General features: G+C 43.5%; 1 protein-coding gene across 1 annotated transcript in view; it reads left to right on the top strand.

Moving 5' to 3' along the window:
• Positions 1-7,634: 7,634 nt before the first annotated feature.
• SOGA3 (SOGA family member 3) overlaps positions 7,635-17,649 on the top strand; it is a 45,981-nt gene continuing 35,966 nt past the window's right edge. The window contains 5 exon segments of the mRNA XM_038526749.1: positions 7,635-7,913; positions 9,841-10,799; positions 10,801-11,068; positions 11,509-11,733; positions 13,659-13,817. Coding sequence (XP_038382677.1) covers positions 9,940-10,799; positions 10,801-11,068; positions 11,509-11,733; positions 13,659-13,817 — 1,512 coding nt within the window. The 5' untranslated portion in view covers positions 7,635-7,913; positions 9,841-9,939.

Raw genomic sequence — 17,649 nt, 5'->3', positions numbered from 1 at the left:
GATTATTTTTGCTTCCATTGCAATTCTTTTTTTTAAAAGATTTATCCATTTATTTAGAAATAGAGAGAGCATGAGCAGTGGGAGGGGCAGAAGGAGAGAGAGAATCTCAAGCAAGCCTGAGCCAAGTGCGAGGCTGATGTGGGGCTTGATCTCATGACCGCAAGATCATGACCTGAGCTAAAATTAAAGTCAGATGCTCAACCAACTAAGCCACCCAGGCGCCCCTCCATTACAATTCTTAATCTAAAATTTTCTTTTCTTATTTTACTGTAAAACCTCTAGGACAATACTGAATAAAAATAGTGATAGTAGTCTTTCGTGTCTTGGTTCTAATTTCCCAAATGAAATGTTTTTAATAAATCATCTAGTACGCTGTTTGCTATAGATAATTTTTGTGGATACATTCTCTAGATGAGAATTTTCTCATTTATTCTTAATTTAGTAATATTTTATTATCACTATTTCTGTTCAATATTGTACCAGAAGTCCTAGCCAGTATCATAAGATGAGAAAAATAAATTTAAGGCAAAGAATTGGAAAGAAGAAAATTAATATCATTATTTTTACATGACATAATTATTTACCTAAAACACAATTTTACAAAAAAAAATGGAAATGATAGAATACCGCAAGATGTATGCATACATATAAGGTCATTATACACAAGTCCGTTGCCATTCTATACATTAACAACATGCAATTTAAAAATGAGCTTATGGATGGAGCTAGAGAGTATTATGCTAAGCAAAATAATCCAATCAGAGAAAGACAAATACCATAGGATTTCATTCATATGTGGAATATAAGAAAAAAAACAGATGAGCATAGGTGAAAAAGAGACAGACAGACAGATAGAGATAGAGGCTAACCAAGAAACACTCAGACTCTTAACTACAGAGAATAAACTGATGGTTACCAGAAGGGACCTGGATGGATGGATGGGTTAAATAGGTGATGGGGATTAAGGAGCATTTGTTGAGATGAGCATCAGGTGTTGTATGGAACTGTTGAATCACTGTATTGTGCACCTGGAATATGTTCCAGGTTAACTAACTGGAATTTAAATAAAAGCTTTGAGAAATGCGCTTAAAAAGAAGACACTATTAACAATAGCATAAAAATAGCAATTACTTGGGAACAAATCTAACATAGGATATAGAAGCTCTCTGAGAAAACAAAAAAAAATTATTCATATTCAGAAAGACCATCTAATTAAATAAAAAGATGTACCATGTTAAAGTGGAGGTAAAATTAATATCATAAAAATGATAATCCCTTCAGTTGACTAATGAAATCCAATAAAAATGCCCATATAGAAAATTCATTATCAGTACTGAAAAAAATCTCAAAAATGTATGCTTTTTCTGAAAATAGAAATTTTAAGATCTCTATCATACATGAACATAAATTTGTGAGAAACATAGTGATTTTACAAGTCTGAGTTATTGATCATATTGTTTATTGTGTGAAATATCTTTTTAATTTTCATTGAGGTATGGCTCACATATAACATTAGATTCATTTCATGTGTACAACATATTGATTCAACAATTACATACATAACAAAATCTTCCCAATGTTGAGTGTAGATACCATCTGTTACCATACAAAATTATTACAATATCATTGACTATATTCCCAATGCTGTACATTTCATCCTTGTGACTTATTTATTTTACAACCAGAAGTTTATACCTCTTAATCCTATTCACCTATTTTGCCTATTCCCCTATCCTCTCCCCTCTGCAACCACCAGTTCGTTCTCTATATTTATGACTCAATTTCTGGTTTGTCTGTTTGTTTTGTTTTTTAGATTCCATATACAAGTGCAATTATATCGGTATTTGTCTTTCTGTGTCTGATTTAGTTCATTCTGTGCTGGACATCTTATATTTAACTCCTTCAAATTTGTTCTTCAACCACTATGCTGGCCTGAGTGGGTCACATCTAATATTTCCATAGGCCTCTGGATTGAATTGGATCAACCAACGGAGAGCCACAGTAGGAGACTAGAGGCAGGGAGGGCAAGGAGGTCATCTTGAACTGACTATATCAGCCAATAGAAAATCACTGTTCTCAAGTGTCATGCTCTATACAAATTTCTTTTTCTGGGTTCCAATGACCACTCTGTCCCCTCATCTTTTTTAATATTATTGCCAGTGGTGTCATGTTTTTCTTCTTCTTCCCTTTCTCCTCTTCCTCCTCCTCCTCCTTCTTCTCCTTTTTAAACAAAGTGCTGATAGCTCCTCCCCCTTAACCCCAAGTTATTGAAGTATCCACTGTAGTTTCTCCTCTATCCAATCTATATCTCATAAATAGTCCCATTGTAAATAAACCGTCTTCAGATTATCTTAAATTGAGTATTTGTGAGTGAACACCTACATACAATAAATATCAGTGAGTGAAGAATAGATAAAGTCAAGTAATCCAGGATCATCAGATAAAAGAGTACCCTGGAGGTGCCTGGGTGGCTCAGTCAGTTAAGGTCCAACACTTGATTTCGGCTCAAGTTATGATCTCACAGCTGGGGATGCAGCCCCACATTAGACTCCACTCTCAGTGCAGAGTCTGCTTTGGATTTTTTCTCTCTGCCCCTTCTCCTCCTATTCAAATAAATATATAAAATCTTTTTAAAAAGAGCACCCTGATGATCTTTGCATAGCATATTATAATATCCAAAACTTTAGTGACTAGTTAAATTTAAATAAAAACCTCACCAATATTTAAGAACAATAAAAATACAGGATATTAGAATTAAAATATAGGTGTCATTTTGCTCATTTTTCTATTAATTCTACAAAATATTGCTCTTGTAGCTTATTTAACAAGTAGTCAGGCATACAATAATATAAAAAAAATGAACAGAACCATTTACCATTAGCATATTTGCTTGAGTATGTCCATACAGAGGAGGACCCTTAGATACTGTTTTAAAACAGCACGGGGGAAGGTAGCAGGTAGACATGAAAAACCTGTGTTAAAATTTCCTAGTGAAGTACATGGTAACTTAGGATGCCATTCTTGTTGGTCTGGCATAATGAAAATTAGCCTACTATACTTAAATTTAGCTCAGTTTAATTATTGATGAAGGAGGACTGGAGGTGATATAAAGGGTTATTAAAACACTGGTATAAAAAATTGACAATTTTGATATTAGAATAAATTTAATGGTAATCATGTGTGTGTGTGTGTATATATATATATACATATATACATATGGGATTTACATAATAACTAGCAGACTTGTTAAAATTTTCCAATAAGATTAAGATGGAAGATGGGACTAAGTTGAAATCAAATATCTGACAGCATTTTGGCTATGATGAGTACCTAGACAGTGGCTTGAATTACCAAGGGTGAATATTCGTGAACATTTATAGAATTTTGGCTATGCAATACCCAACTGCAAACTTACACAACAGCAAATGCATGAGTGACTAAAGCATTCATAGTACAGTACAATTTATGCCTTTCACAAAGCAGCCTGAATCCAATATATGAATTAACTACTAGTTTTGGGTCACAGTGTTAAGTCACAAAATATGTACATTTACTTTGAGAAATTGTAGAATAGATATTAGGCTAAAGACAACATATAATATGGTTTGGGTAGTCTGCATAGACATAAAAAAATGAATCATGATATTTACAACCCAAGGGGCCTCTGATTCATAAATCATTATCTAAAATGTAATCCAGAGAATAAGTGTGGCTTGTGACTACATACATATGTGAGTAAAGGTCAAGACAATGGCAGATCTCCAAGCTAAATTACTCTCTAAAAACAGAGGATGGATCTGCAAGTATCAGGTTTTCTCTGTCAGCTGAAGTCTACCAATAAAAATCCAGCCCCTGTTCTGACTACCTGCTAGAGATACAAGAGTATTATTTGAAAATATTTATCATATTTAAAATTAATTTTAATTGAAGTGCAGTTAACAAATAGTGTTACATTAGCTTGAATGGGCAATTATAAAATAATCCAAGAGTAACCAAGTATTTCTAATATGCGACATTATTTATTAGTTCTATAGAAATTCAAGAATCCCATTCAAGAATGGGAGAATTTGGTGTAAACTAATGTAATAATATTCCTGAAATATGAACAGTGACAATACTAGTTAACATTTACTGGTAGATCACAAGTGCCAGGCACATAGTAATTATCACTGATAATTTGTGATGATTAGCACATGTCCCATGCATGGCAATAAGAATTATCTTCATCATTTTATAATAATAGACATCACATAAATTAGGTACATGAAGTCAACAATATATGTTCCATATATAGATAAATGAATGAATGAGTGGGAAAAATACAGAGGCTCAGAAAGCTTAAATAACTTGCCTAAGTTCACATGACAGAAGAATTTGAAACTTAAGGTGAGCCTTAAGGGTTGCTTTTGAACAGAAAAGGAAGACAGACATGCTAAGTATGGAAAATAGCAGGAAGAAAAGTACACAAGCAGAATGAGCCCTAGATGCTAAAAGGGCAAAGAGACAATCCGTCCAAGAAGGAAGGGAGTATGTGTGGCGAAATATTAGAAGTACATTTTGGTATAGGATGGGGACAGTGCAATTCTTTGAAGCCTAGGAAGAAAAGTTTGGACATGATGCAGTGATTGTAAGCAGAGTAATATGAGGAAAATTTTGCTTAATAAAGGTATAAACAGGCTGCATTAAACAGTGTGGATTGGGCAGAAAGAACCTATTTGATATAGGACGAATTTGCAATAGTCTAAACAGAATTATGTTCTGGATTTTGGTATTGATTACACAGAAAATTTTAAAAAGACAAGGCTAAGAAATATTTTGAAAGAAAAAAATGGAGAAGAGAAGGGAAAGAGAAGGGAAAAGATTAAGCAATGAAGAATCTAGTGTTAAGTCATTAAAAAGACAGATATAGAACATAGTTTTCTTCAGTAAAAGAAAAATAAAATAAAACTCAATACCATTTGGACAAGAGAGAAAAAAGTCACATGAAGTTTTAGTTGATAGTGTTACCTCCAGATGTACATAGTATGTGCCTCGGTGAAAAGATCAGACTAGGATATAAAATCAGCCTTCATTTTTTTTTAAGTCCTGGTATGAAAAAGAGTTATGTGGGAAAAATATAAAAAGGAGACTTGATGTAAGAGAGGATCCAAATTCAAGTTCTGATTGGAAATTTAACTTAAATAAAGTCATTTACCATCCCAAACTGAGTTACTCCATGTTTTAAGTGGAGAAAATAGTATCTACTTCACAGTATTTTAAGCATACAAAATGAAAGGGTCCTGCAAACTGTAAAGCTATATAAAGATACCTTTATATAGTTAAAGTCTTGAGAATCAGAGGACAGATATTTTAAGCTATGTATTTCTTAAGGACTTTGAAATTGAGACTTTAGCCTTCTTCCCTTGATTGAAGATGCACATGGTACTGTGCTACAGAATGGACAATTCAATTACAGAATTAAAATGTCAGTTGGCCTGTCTCCTCCTGAAACACAGTAAAAATAATACTGAAGCCTTTCTAAATTCTGACAAAAACCTTTGAATAGTCATCTTTGGGGTTAGCTTAATTGAATAAATATAATTTTAACTAACAAAGAATAAACTTCGAGTTCAAAAGTACTTTTTATGGCAAATTTACATAAGTAGAGAAGCATCTTGACATTGCTCATTCTTATTCTTTATTAGTAGTCTTCAACCTTGAAATTGCTAATACTAAATTATGAAATGACACATTTAAGCACATTGACTACTTGATTTAAGCATGCATGATAATAAATTCTTGGTTTTTATTAGACTTTTTAAGTTACTAATTACACTGAAATAAATAATACTACCTTAGGGAAAAAACCTGAAATATTGATGACTGAACAGAGTACAAGTTCTTAGAGAAGCAGGACCAGATACATTTTATGTCCATAGACTCTGTAATATCATTATTTTATTTGTAAAGATTAATCTGAAAAACTATTTTTATCCAATTTATCCACGTAAGTTGAATGGGACCTGTGGATATTGGTATTCCTTAAGGAAATTACAATTCAAGTGTGGGTACATGATGACAAACCATCTGATATACGTGCTAAATAAGTTGTGATTATACTTTGCTTTTTTTTGCCTTAATTTTTGTAGCCTAGTCGAGGTCTGAGCTATTCACGATAGATGGCACAGATACCACATTTCCACTTTCAAAAAGTATGTAAAGGATCGTATGGAAATTATCCCAAGTCCCTTCAATATGCTTGGGCCTCCCCGGATAGGAAGCAGGTCCTGTTTCATCTTCGCATACCTAGCACCTTGGACAGTGCCGGGCGCTGGGCTAGCGCTTCCCTGTTCTGGAGCAGGTGAGTGTGGAGGTTTTTGTCGTGATACAGTATTTGCCTTACAGATCGCTAGAGCTCCTAATTACCAGGGCTTAAACATCTTTTTATTCTGCTGTAATCACGTTGCTTGTATGCAAACTACTCCTCAACTGTGTTTATTTCATTTTTAAAGCAAGATGTCACGCTCAGAACATAAAATCTTTCACACTAAAACTCATGTCTGCATAAAAAAAAAAAAAACTTAGTTCAATATATTGACCTCCTTTTATCGACGAAACTACATACTAATTTGAGAAAATCTTAAAACAAAACAAAACAAAAATACCCTTTCTAAAGTAGTGTTTACTTGTATTCTCATCTTGAAGTTCACCCAGGAAATTCTTTGAGACACAAGGAAGATCCTCCTACCACCCCCCTTAAAAAAAAAAAAAAAAAAAAAAAACTGGAAGGAAAAAGAATTTTGCAGTCGCATTTTTTAAATTTTACTGTGGAACAGTATGGATTGGCGTCCCTTGTAGAGGCATAGGTTCTGCTTTCCTTCGTTTGCGCCCCACCCCCTCCCCTGGCACCGCCGCCCCCAGCCCCGCAGGGCGGCCTCGGAGCGGCCCCGCCAGGCCCTTTGTCCGCGGGGCGGGGGGGGGGGGGGGGGGGCGGGGCAGCGGCGCCGGCTGACTCCGCCCGGGCTGCGGGGCGGGGGGGCGCGTGGGCAGCTCCCGGGATCAAAGTGAGCGAACAAAGACTAGGCGAGCAGCCCCCCGCCCGCTCCCCGCCGCCGCCCCGGGAGCGCGCGTCACGCCCGGAACCGGCTGCTGGGATACGCCCCCCTCCCGGGCCCCCGCCACCCCCCGCCCCCGCCCCCACCCAAGGGCGCTCAGCCGCCCGGGACCCAGCTCTGCCGAGCGAGACCCACGCTTCGGGAGTCCTCGGCCCAGCGGGGGCCCCTCCGCATCTCGGGCGTGGCTGCGGCCTCCGGGCCCCTCCCCCTCCCCGGACCCGCCCCGCCCTGCTCCCCAGCGCCCCGACCCAGCCCGGGCGGGTGAGGTCGGTCCTGCAGGCGCGCGCCCCGCCGGGTACCCGGGGTCCGCGCGGCTGCTCCATCCCAGGCCCCTCTCCCTGCTCCCCTGCGATCCCCCCGCCCCCCATCCCCAGCCCGGGCGGATGAGGTCGGCCCCGCAGGCGCGCGCCCGGCCGGGTACCCGGGGGCCGCCCGGCTGCTCCATCCCAGGCCCTCCCCGGCCCCGCCCTGCTCCCCTGCGATCCCGCCCCCACCTGCTCCCCTGAGGTCCGCCCCCCAGGCGCGCGCCCCCCCCACCCCGGGCAGCGCCGGGCACCGCTCGGTACCCCAGGCCCGGGGGCCGCAGCGCCTGCACGTTCGCGCCTTTGTCTGCAGAAAGCGAGTGGGCGCGGAGCTGGGGCGAGAGGCCGAGCGCGCCCCAAGTCCTGCTCGGCCGGCCGCAGAGTCGCTCGCCCTCCTCCGGAGTCACACTCCTCCTTGCCTTTCCGAGACGTCAAGGGGAAGCCCGAGGCCGCCGGCGGATCCGGAGGGAAGCGCTGCTGACTTGCACCAACTTGCAATCGCCGCGTCCGCCGAGAAGTGAGCAGTTCTTCGGGATTCCTAGAGGGAGGGTGTGCGCCGTGGGGAGGGTCGGTGGGCAGGTGGAGCGGGAGGTCGAAATGGTTGCTCTGTGTCCGTGCGGGGTTGCTTGGCCTGGCGGGTCCTACGGGGGATGCCTTGAAGGGGCCCAGCATCCTGTCACTTTGTGAGAACCACGTGACAGCCCCGGTCCCTTGGACTCCTGGGGTACAGCTGCCTGGGGGCCGGGGCAAACGGTGTCAGGTGTTCTCAGCTCCGGAGTGCTTATGCCTGATTCAAACCAAAACTAAGGTTGCATTGGCGATGCAGCTGGCTTAGGCGGTCCACGCTGGTGTGACCCAGGCTGTGCAACTAGGCCACGAGTCCTAGGCGCGTGTGGCTCTGGAGAACGTGCAGAAAATAAGTTGGTGAATGACTTTCCCCCCTTAGTGGCTTCTTTGTTTACTAGTATTTTTCAAACTGAGTCGGAGGGAGATCCTGAAAAGACAAAGGCAGGTGGAGAAGGACGCTTCCGGGAGTATTTCTTCATAAAATGAGGGCTGGCTTGCTGCATGTTCACTAAGTTATGATACTTAAAAATACACAGTAACAGGAATAATGCTGGTGACATGACTGGCAAACATCTCCTCTCCTGATGGGAGGCATTTTTTTTTTTTTTTTAAAGCACAACTTTCTGCATAGTCATAGCTTTTCAGTGCTTTAGGGAGGGATGATAGCTGTAAGGAAAAAAGCACCAAACTGACTAGCTGGCTGGCCAGGTGGCTGGATCACGAGGAAGAAGAACCCAGGAGGCAATGGCTTGCCACTTTCCGGATTTTAAAAGCTGGTGATGGATTTATCTTGGAAAAAATACACAATAGAGGCTTATCTTGCCACCATGCGGGAGGATGCACCAGGTTTCCGGGAGCATGCTCATTCTGTCTTAGAATTTGGCTCCACGGGAGGAACTGGGCACTTTAAGAGTACAACTTAACCAATCATATAAACTTTTCCCATGCCATATGCCATGTAATAAGGTGTTTGAGAGTGAAAATATTTTCTACCGGGCAATTACCCTTAACACTGAAATGACTTACCAGAACTATAAAATTTGGATAAGTGCAGAAGTCAGCACCCTATACTTTAAGAAATTGTGCAGATAAACTTCTCCAAATGTGATTCTTTTTTAAATTATTTACCAAAGCTTGGATTTCAGGTTACTAGTAACTAAACCATATAGATGATTCTGAATACCATCACTTTCTTGAAACTGAACCTGACTTAAAGTCATTCATTACTTTTATTGTAGTCCTAGTCTAAAGGAAAATGGGTGCATTTCTCATACCAAGAACAACAATTAAGAGTTAGAGCTGAGGAAAGGACCATGTATGCACAGCAGATTTCCTCTAGGAACCTACCTCATAACTCTTTTCCCCTCGTTGAGAATAGTAATTAAATAAAACGTTCTCTACTGGACTAGGCTTTAAAATGTGGATTGAATAAGGAGGAAAACCAAAGTTGAAAAAGCAGGGTGGTCAACTCCAGCATGTGGACCTCTCCTTTTCCTTCTGAAGCTTCTTCCTGACTTTATCCCCTCATCTTTTTTTTTGTTTGTTTTTGCTTTTGCTTTTAAATCTCCCTTCCCATCCATTCCGTTCTGACCCATATCTCACCACTGCCAGAACCTGTTACCTTGAGAATGTTAGGTTCAGCTGCTTTCGGATCATCATCATTTTCCTGAGATGGAGCGAGAGGGAGATGGTGCCTCCCTGGGCAGAATGAGAATCGACTATTCTGCATCCTATTTCTAAACTCAAGGCTTCTAACTGAGCGCTTTTCCCATCTTTTTGTTCCTCCCCTCCCCCCACCCCAGGCTTCTCTTTTATGGGGCAATCACCCTTTGCTCTGTAACCATGCAGACATGTGTGTGCTTCCCTTTTGTTTCTAGCCCAGATTAGAAAGGAAGGTTGGCGGACTTGCGGAGGGCAGAGGATGATCTGGTGACGGACCATTCAAAACCTCATCCGTAGACCCCTCCCAGACTGCCATGAGTCAGCCACCAACGGGGGGCGCTGGCCCTGCTGCAGCCACAGCTTCTGCCGCCAGCTCTGCCACGGAGGCTCGACTGCACCCAGAGGGCAGCAGCCGAAAACAGCAGCGTGCTCAATCACCTGCCAGACTCAGGGACAATTCGGCCCGACAGACGACCGCGACCACCCGGTCCCCCGTGGGGGCCGGCACGAAGCTCAATTCGGTTCGGCAGCTGCAGCTGCAACAGCAGCAGCAGCAGCAGCAGCAGCAGGGCAGCAAGCCCGGGAGCCGCTCTGGGCCTCCGCCCGGCGGCCGAGGAGGAGGAGGAGGAGGAGGAGGAGGAGGAGGAGGAGGAGGAGGAGGAGGCGGGGCGGAGAAGGCTGCGCCCCTGGCGCCCAAAGGGGCCGCGCCGGGAGCTGTCCACCCCGCGGCTGGTGCTGAAGCGGCCCCCGCGGCGACCCTGGCCCCGGTGGGCGGTAGGAGGCCTGGCCCGTCGGAGGAGCCATCCCGGGAGCTAGAGCCCGTGTCCGCCAGACTCGGGGAACCCCCTCCACTCGGGGAAGGAGGAGGAGGGGGTGCGGAAGGAGGAGGAGCCGGCGGCGGCTCCGGGGAGAGGGAGGGGGGCGCTCCGCAGCCGCCGCCGCCCAGGGGCTGGCGAGGGCGCGGCGTGCGCGCTCAGCAGAGGGGCGCCGGCGGCGGGGAGGGGGCCCCCCCTTCTCCATCCGCGTCCGCGGGCAGAGCCGCGGGCCCCGGCGGCAGGAACCCCGGAAGCGGGGCAGTGGGGGGCGGCGGCGGCGGCGGCGGGGGGGGCTACTGGAAGGAAGGATGCCTGCAGTCTGAGCTCATCCAGTTCCATCTCAAGAAGGAGCGGGCGGCAGGCGGCGGCGGCGGCGGCCAAGAACGGCGGCCGCGGCTCCCCGGGGGCCGGCGCCCCTGCCCCTTGCGAGCCTCCCGCCGCCCCCGCCGTGTCCCCGATGGCGGCGGCCGCCGAGGGCCCCCAGCAGAGCGCCGAGGGCAGCGCCGGCGGAGGGGGCATGCAGGCGGCCGCGCCTCCGGCGTCGCAGCCGCACCCGCAGCAGCTCCAGGAGCAGGAGGAGATGCAGGAGGAGATGGAGAAGCTGCGGGAGGAGAACGAGACTCTCAAGGTGAGAAGTGGGGGGGCGCGTGGGGGAGGGGAGGCGGGGGCCTGGGAGGGTTAGGGCGTGTCCGCGAGGGTGACGGGCTGTGCACCTGCTAGGGAGCCTTGCGGAGGGAAGGGGCGCGCGGGGCGGGGGGTGGCTCCTAGGCCTCTCCTAGATCTAAAGCAGCCCAAGATTAGCAGCCTTAGGTTTGCATTTAAATCCAGACCTGGGCCTTCGTTTCTCTAATTACGATGGCTTGTCCCACTTTTTCACGGACAGGGGCAGCGTAGGGGAGCTGGGGGAGGCCCGTTCTTCCAGTTGCTTCTTCATTCAGCTCCGTCGCTCCTGCCTTACGGAGGGGGGCAATAAGACGGAATCTGGAGTCGGGATGGGGTGTCTGCGGTGCGCGCCCCCGGGGGTGGGGAGCCAGGGTAATTCCGACCCGCGGCCTGTCCCCGCCTCAGAACGAGATCGACGAGCTGAGGACCGAGATGGACGAGATGAGGGACACTTTCTTCGAGGAGGATGCCTGTCAACTGCAGGAAATGCGCCACGAGTTGGAGAGAGCCAACAAAAACTGCCGGATCCTGCAGTACCGCCTCCGCAAAGCCGAGCGCAAAAGGCTCCGCTACGCGCAGACCGGGGAGATCGACGGGGAGCTGTTGCGCAGCCTGGAGCAGGACCTCAAGGTGCGCGGGGGGCGCGGGGGGCGCGGGGGGCGCGAGGCCGGGCGGCCGTGGGACCTGCGCGGGGAACGGCCTTCGCTGCTCACCCGCAAACACGCGGAGTTTCGCAGCGCTGAGCGCAAACTAGCAGGTTCTGGGCGGGAGAAAGGGAAGGGGGGGCGTGCTGAAGGCTCTCGTGTCGGGGCAAGGCCCTGCCGGGAGCGAGCTCGGGGGCTTTCTTGGGGTGACTCCGGTAGCGCAGGCCCTGGCGCTGGTTGCTCTCTGGCCTCCAGACGCTGCCCTCCAAGTAAGGGCCTGGGGGAGAGCAGCTCCGTGCAGACTCCTGGAGGGAGAGGAATTGGAGCCCAGAATAGGAACAGCTTTGGGAAGATCTTCCAGTTCAGGTGTCTGGCTGCAAGGCCCCCCTAACCCTCTGCTTCCAGGACTCCCTCCTACCTTGCTAACTCCCTGAAGGGAAATCTGTCCAACTTGCTGCTCTTTTGGGAGAAGGAAAAAGCAAGTGCAGTATTTATTTATTTTATTTATTTATTTATTTATTTATTTATTTATTTATTTATTATATACATAGAGAGAGAGAGAGGCAGAGACACAGACAGGGGGAGAAGCAGGCTCCATGCAGGGAGTCAGACGTCGGACTCGATCCCGGGACTCCAGGATCGCACCCTGGGCCAAAGGCAGGCGCTAAACCGTTGAGCCACCCAGGGATCCCCCCAAAAAACTCATTCTTAATGTGAAGCTGTTCCTTTAGAATTTGCCCCCAGTGGAAAAATTGTAACCTTGAAGTGCTTTTTTTTTTTCCAGTCGGTGTGGTCTGTTCAGTTCAGATGGACTGTAGGCAGATTCACTGACAATGCAAACCCAAAGTTATCTTCATTACCTTTGGACAACCAAACATCATTTTAATTATTTTAACTTCATCAAGATACGAAAATCAAGTGTAATTATCCTATATTTGTTTTAAAGAAAACTGCGAGTAAGCATCTAGTGAAAGTCATTATATTACCGTTTATTTCCTTTCCTAACATTTGTTGAGTGTGTGCTCACTATGCCCCAGGCCCCACGGCAAGCATTTTTTATATGTATTAACAGTGAGTTATCTATCTAAATGTTAGCTCAAGACAAAAGAATAAATAAGGCACCTATGAGTTTGGGATTATTGATAGCATCATCTTGTATAGAAGCTGAACCTTTTACAGAAGTTCAGTGCGCAGTCCCCAGCCCTGGAAATCTGCTAATAGGTGACCAGACTGTCTCCACACCCCATATAAAACCACTGCCTATGTCCTGAGCCACTACATAATACTACACCAAAGGGTGTTGTTCCAAACCCTAAAATTTCTAAGATGATCTTAAAGCAAAAGGCAAAAATGTACACTGTAATTAAAACAAATAAAACTTAATCTCAAGGACTGACATGTTTCCTGAAAGTAAGCACATGACATCGTAGGATCAAAATTCAAGTCCCATACCTCATCTATGAAAACTTTGCTTTCTAGTCTTGAAACTGAGTGATAATGGAAATGTATAGTTTTGTTATAGAATTAGAGGAGATATGTGAAATGTCTCTACCCATGAATAAACACAATTGAACACTATGGTGAAGGGAACAGAAAGCCAGACTACCTGACCACTTGTTAGCTGTGTGACCTTGAGCACATTAATTACTTCATATCTCCGAGACTTATTTTCCTCATCTATAAAGTACAACAATAATAGTCCCTATATCATGGGATTGTTGTGAGGGTTAAATAATTTAAATTTACAAGTAAAGCATCTAGATAGATTATTGGTATATGGTGAAAACTATTTGTGTACTGACTCTTAGTAGTTTTGGAGGGTTTTTTGGTTCTTAGAGGTTTTAATGTGAATATAACTTTAGCTCATTCATTGTATTAATTACACATTATTGTTAAAACACCTTAATTTAGGTTGCAAAGGATGTATCTGTGAGACTTCACCACGAATTGGAAAATGTGGAGGAAAAGAGAACAACAACAGAAGATGAAAATGAAAAACTGAGGCAACAGCTCATAGAAGTTGAGATTGCAAAGCAAGCTTTACAGAATGAACTGGAAAAAATGAAGGAGGTTAGTATTTGATTATCTCGTGGTATGCTACATACATACTTAGTTCTTTAGAAAAGAATCCCCAGACCTGTATGACTGTTAAAATAATTCTGTGGTTTTTTTTTTAATGATTATAGAATAATTTGTTGTTCTCACCCAAAGTACTGACACATGATTTCATACTAAATTAATAAGTAACAAAGAAAACTGACCTCAGCTCTGCCTCTAACTTGATATATATGAGCTCTGACTGAGGTTTCATCCTGTCATCTAAATTTATGTTAAAGAGGGGCCCCTGAGTGGCACAGTCGTTTGAGCTGCCAACTCTTGGCTCCAGTCATGATCTCAGGGCTGTGAGATCGAGCCCTACATCAGGCTCCATGCTCAGCCTGGAGTCTGCTGGGGTTTCTCCCTCTCCATCTGCCCCTAACCCCCTCAAATAAATAAATAAATCTTTTTAAAAAATAAATAAATCTTTAAAAATAAATTTATGTTAAAGAAACTACACAGCTATACCAAACACAAAGGATGTCAAGAGTATGAAGGACTAAGCATTATGTTAAGAAGAAGAGCTAGTCTTGGGATTACTACTTAGTTCATAGAATCACAGTCTTTTAGGATGAAAAGGCCACAAAAAAACATTCGATTGAATCGCATCGAATTGAATCAGATCTAATCTTTGCGTGAACCCTCCTTATGACAGAACCCCCAAATGACTTAAAGTTTAGAACATCATCAATGACTAACCTTTAAGATCTTTGGCAGTAGCCAGTTCTGCAACAGCATAGCTCTGTTTAAAGGTCTTCTTTGTCTTGAGTTGAAATCTATTTCATTGTCACTGTGACCAATTCATCTTTAGTTCTTACCCTTTCGGGTAGAAGAGTCAAGAGTCCTCTTCCACGTCAGGTATTTGAAATTTCTACCATGTTTCCCCTAAATTTTCTCAAAGAACAAAATTAGTGTCAAAATAATTGAAGGAGAAAAGAAACAGAAAAGATTGATCAAGAAGTAATTAGCTTTGTGATAAGTACCAATTTGAATTAAAATAATATTCTTCAAAACTGCCTGGGAATATACAGTGCAACTGATGAAAATTATTATTGAAAATTAGCAAATACACACATGGTCCTCTGGACATCTGCCTATGCTTAAATATGCAGAACTTAAATGAAAATCCTAATCTTTTCCATGGACTTTCCAATATCTTTCCAAAGATATTGCACCTTTCATTGCTGTGCTTATCTTAAAATGGTATAAAAATATATTTACCATGTAACAGAGAAAATATCAAGTCTGATTAAGACTATACGTCAGGAATTTGTGTTAAGTGGTGTTAGTGGGGTAAACTATTTTGTGATCTAAGTTTCTACTTACTATATTTTAAACATTTTTAACATGACAATTTAGGGCAAAACCATTTTCATGATATGTAATTCTTGGCTAATACCTAAGAATGGCTGTGTCCTTGGCAGGAAAACATGAAAAATGGGAGCCATGTGACTATTTTCACCAGTAACTAACTGGGTGACTCAAAAGGTTTCTAACTTTCCTCAGTTTACACAGTTGTAAAAATATTATTCTAATGAATCTCAACATCTTCTGCAGCTAGCATGACTTTTATCATGAAATCCAGGACATTGTCTTTAAAGAATAGCACAGATTTTTTTTTTTACTAAGGTTAAGAGATTAACTATGGGATTATGTAAATATGTTTCTTAAACAATAATGTACAGTTGAAATGTGTCCAAAAAATGGAGGCTTAGTTTCCAGGAAAAAAAATGGAATAGGTAGCTCTGTTAGTTTGGGAGGGCTGCTATAACAAAGTACCACCAACTGGGTGGTGTAAATAATAGACATTTCTTTTCTCACAGTTCTGGAAGCTGGAAGTCTAAAGTCAAGGTGTAGTTAGTGTTTCCTCCCAATGAAGGCAGGATCTGTTCCAGGCCTCTCCTCTGGCCTTATACATGGCTATCATCATATTCACATTGCATTCTCCCTATTGATGCCTATCTCCAAATTTCCCCTACCACAGACACCAGTCATTGTAGATTAGAACCTACCTAATCGTAGGTTTTACATTGTAGATTGACTGTCTCTGTAAAGACCCTATCTCCAAAAACAGTCACATTCTGTAGTACTTGGGGTAATGACTTCAACATGTGAGAATCGAGGGGACACAATTCATCCTACATCATAGCAATTAAACACCTTCTTATAGACAAGCAAAGAGAAAGTTCATTGTCGGTTCCATTAGACTCCACTCCATGTTCATACCTCACTTGCCTTCTCCCATATTCCTTGTTTATACGATTAAGAACATTCAAGTCAAAACAAACTTCATTTGACTACCAGGAATAAAAGAGAAATGCTTTGTGATGTGGTATCATGTGACTGTTTTTTACATGAAGATCTGCAAAGTTGGATTTAAGAATGGCATAAGAACTTGCTGATTTCATTCTGTGTCCAGAAAGGGGGAAAATCCCTGTAGACTGTCTATCCACTAGCCATATAGATGGGTCCTCTTCCATTGTAAAATAAAAGCCAGAAAATCTGGCTAGGGAAAGAAGGTCTGAAACCCGAGATTGTTCTCAGGAGAATCATTGTAAAGATGCATTTCCTTGATTCTCTTCCCTACACCTTTCCCTATAACCATTTCTTCCTTCGGGGCTCTCATTCTGATTTGGGGAAACACTCTTGTAGCATTATCAAACAATGTGGGTATATGTTCATGCCAGAATGGAAATTCATATTCTCCTTGGAGTTTTTTTTTTAAGATTTTATTTTATTTAGTCATGAGAGACACCCACAGAGAGAGAGAGAGAGAGAGAGGCAGAGACACGGGAAGAGGGAGAAGCAGGTTCCATGCAGGAAGCAGGTTCCATGCAGGAAGCCCAATGTGGGACTCATCCCTGGACTCCAGGATCACACCCTGGGCTGAAGGCGGCGCTAAACCGCTGAGCCACTTGGGCTGCCCTCTCCTTGGAGTTTTAAAAGACAAACTTCAGTCCCTCGTTAGAGACTACAACAATCAAAGTGTAAGGAATTCAGGATATTAGCTTTTAAAATAACCTTTTATTTAAAAGATGGACTCTACGATAGCATTCCCTGTTTGGGAAGGTGAGTGGCAATGGAGAAAAATAGAAATAAGGACAAGAGTGGAAGATAAAAACCTAGGGGCTTCTAAACGTAATAAAGGAAAATGAAAAATACTCTGGCAGGGAAGCTCTGTAATCATTCATTTGAGATTGACCTTCATAGTGTTCAGAAAAGTGTCAGAAATATAAAAGATAGTTCAAAAATATATTTGGAAATCAGAAATGTTTCATTAAAATTAGATTTTTGTGATGGTAACTTTTTTATCCTCTAAGAAGATCAATAATAAAACTTAGTGGCAAAAATTAGCCCACCATGTGTGGGTAGGAGCTTTGAGTTTGTAGCCTAGCTTGGCTTTGTACGACAGTGACAGCTTCAGTTAATCATCTGCTTCCTTGGGTGTAAAATGAAAACATATTCAAGTCCTTGGTGAGTTTTAACCACACAAGTATCACCCCTTTGTGGCAGTCTAATCAGTGGAGGAAACAGAACCAGGCCAAACTTTCCATAATGAAGAAAAGACACTAGTTAGGGAGTAAAATCATAAAATGTTAACTAGAATATACTAGAAAGAAGCAATCCCCTAACTCCCAGTTTTTAGTTTCTTATATGAAGTCACATAGATGTTGAACAGCACAACTGGGACCGATAGGCCATCTGCTGGAGTTTGGAAACCATTTACCAAGAGTTTAATTGGCTTCAAGGGTGTTGACCAATTGCTCTCAAGGCTAGTGGCTGCCCAAGGTCCTATGCACCTGCT

The sequence above is a fragment of the Canis lupus genome, chromosome 1 (genome assembly GCF_011100685.1).
Source record: "Canis lupus familiaris isolate Mischka breed German Shepherd chromosome 1, alternate assembly UU_Cfam_GSD_1.0, whole genome shotgun sequence".
NCBI classification, from domain to species: Eukaryota; Metazoa; Chordata; class Mammalia; order Carnivora; family Canidae; genus Canis; species Canis lupus.
This window is presented reverse-complemented; position numbering and strand designations above follow the sequence as displayed.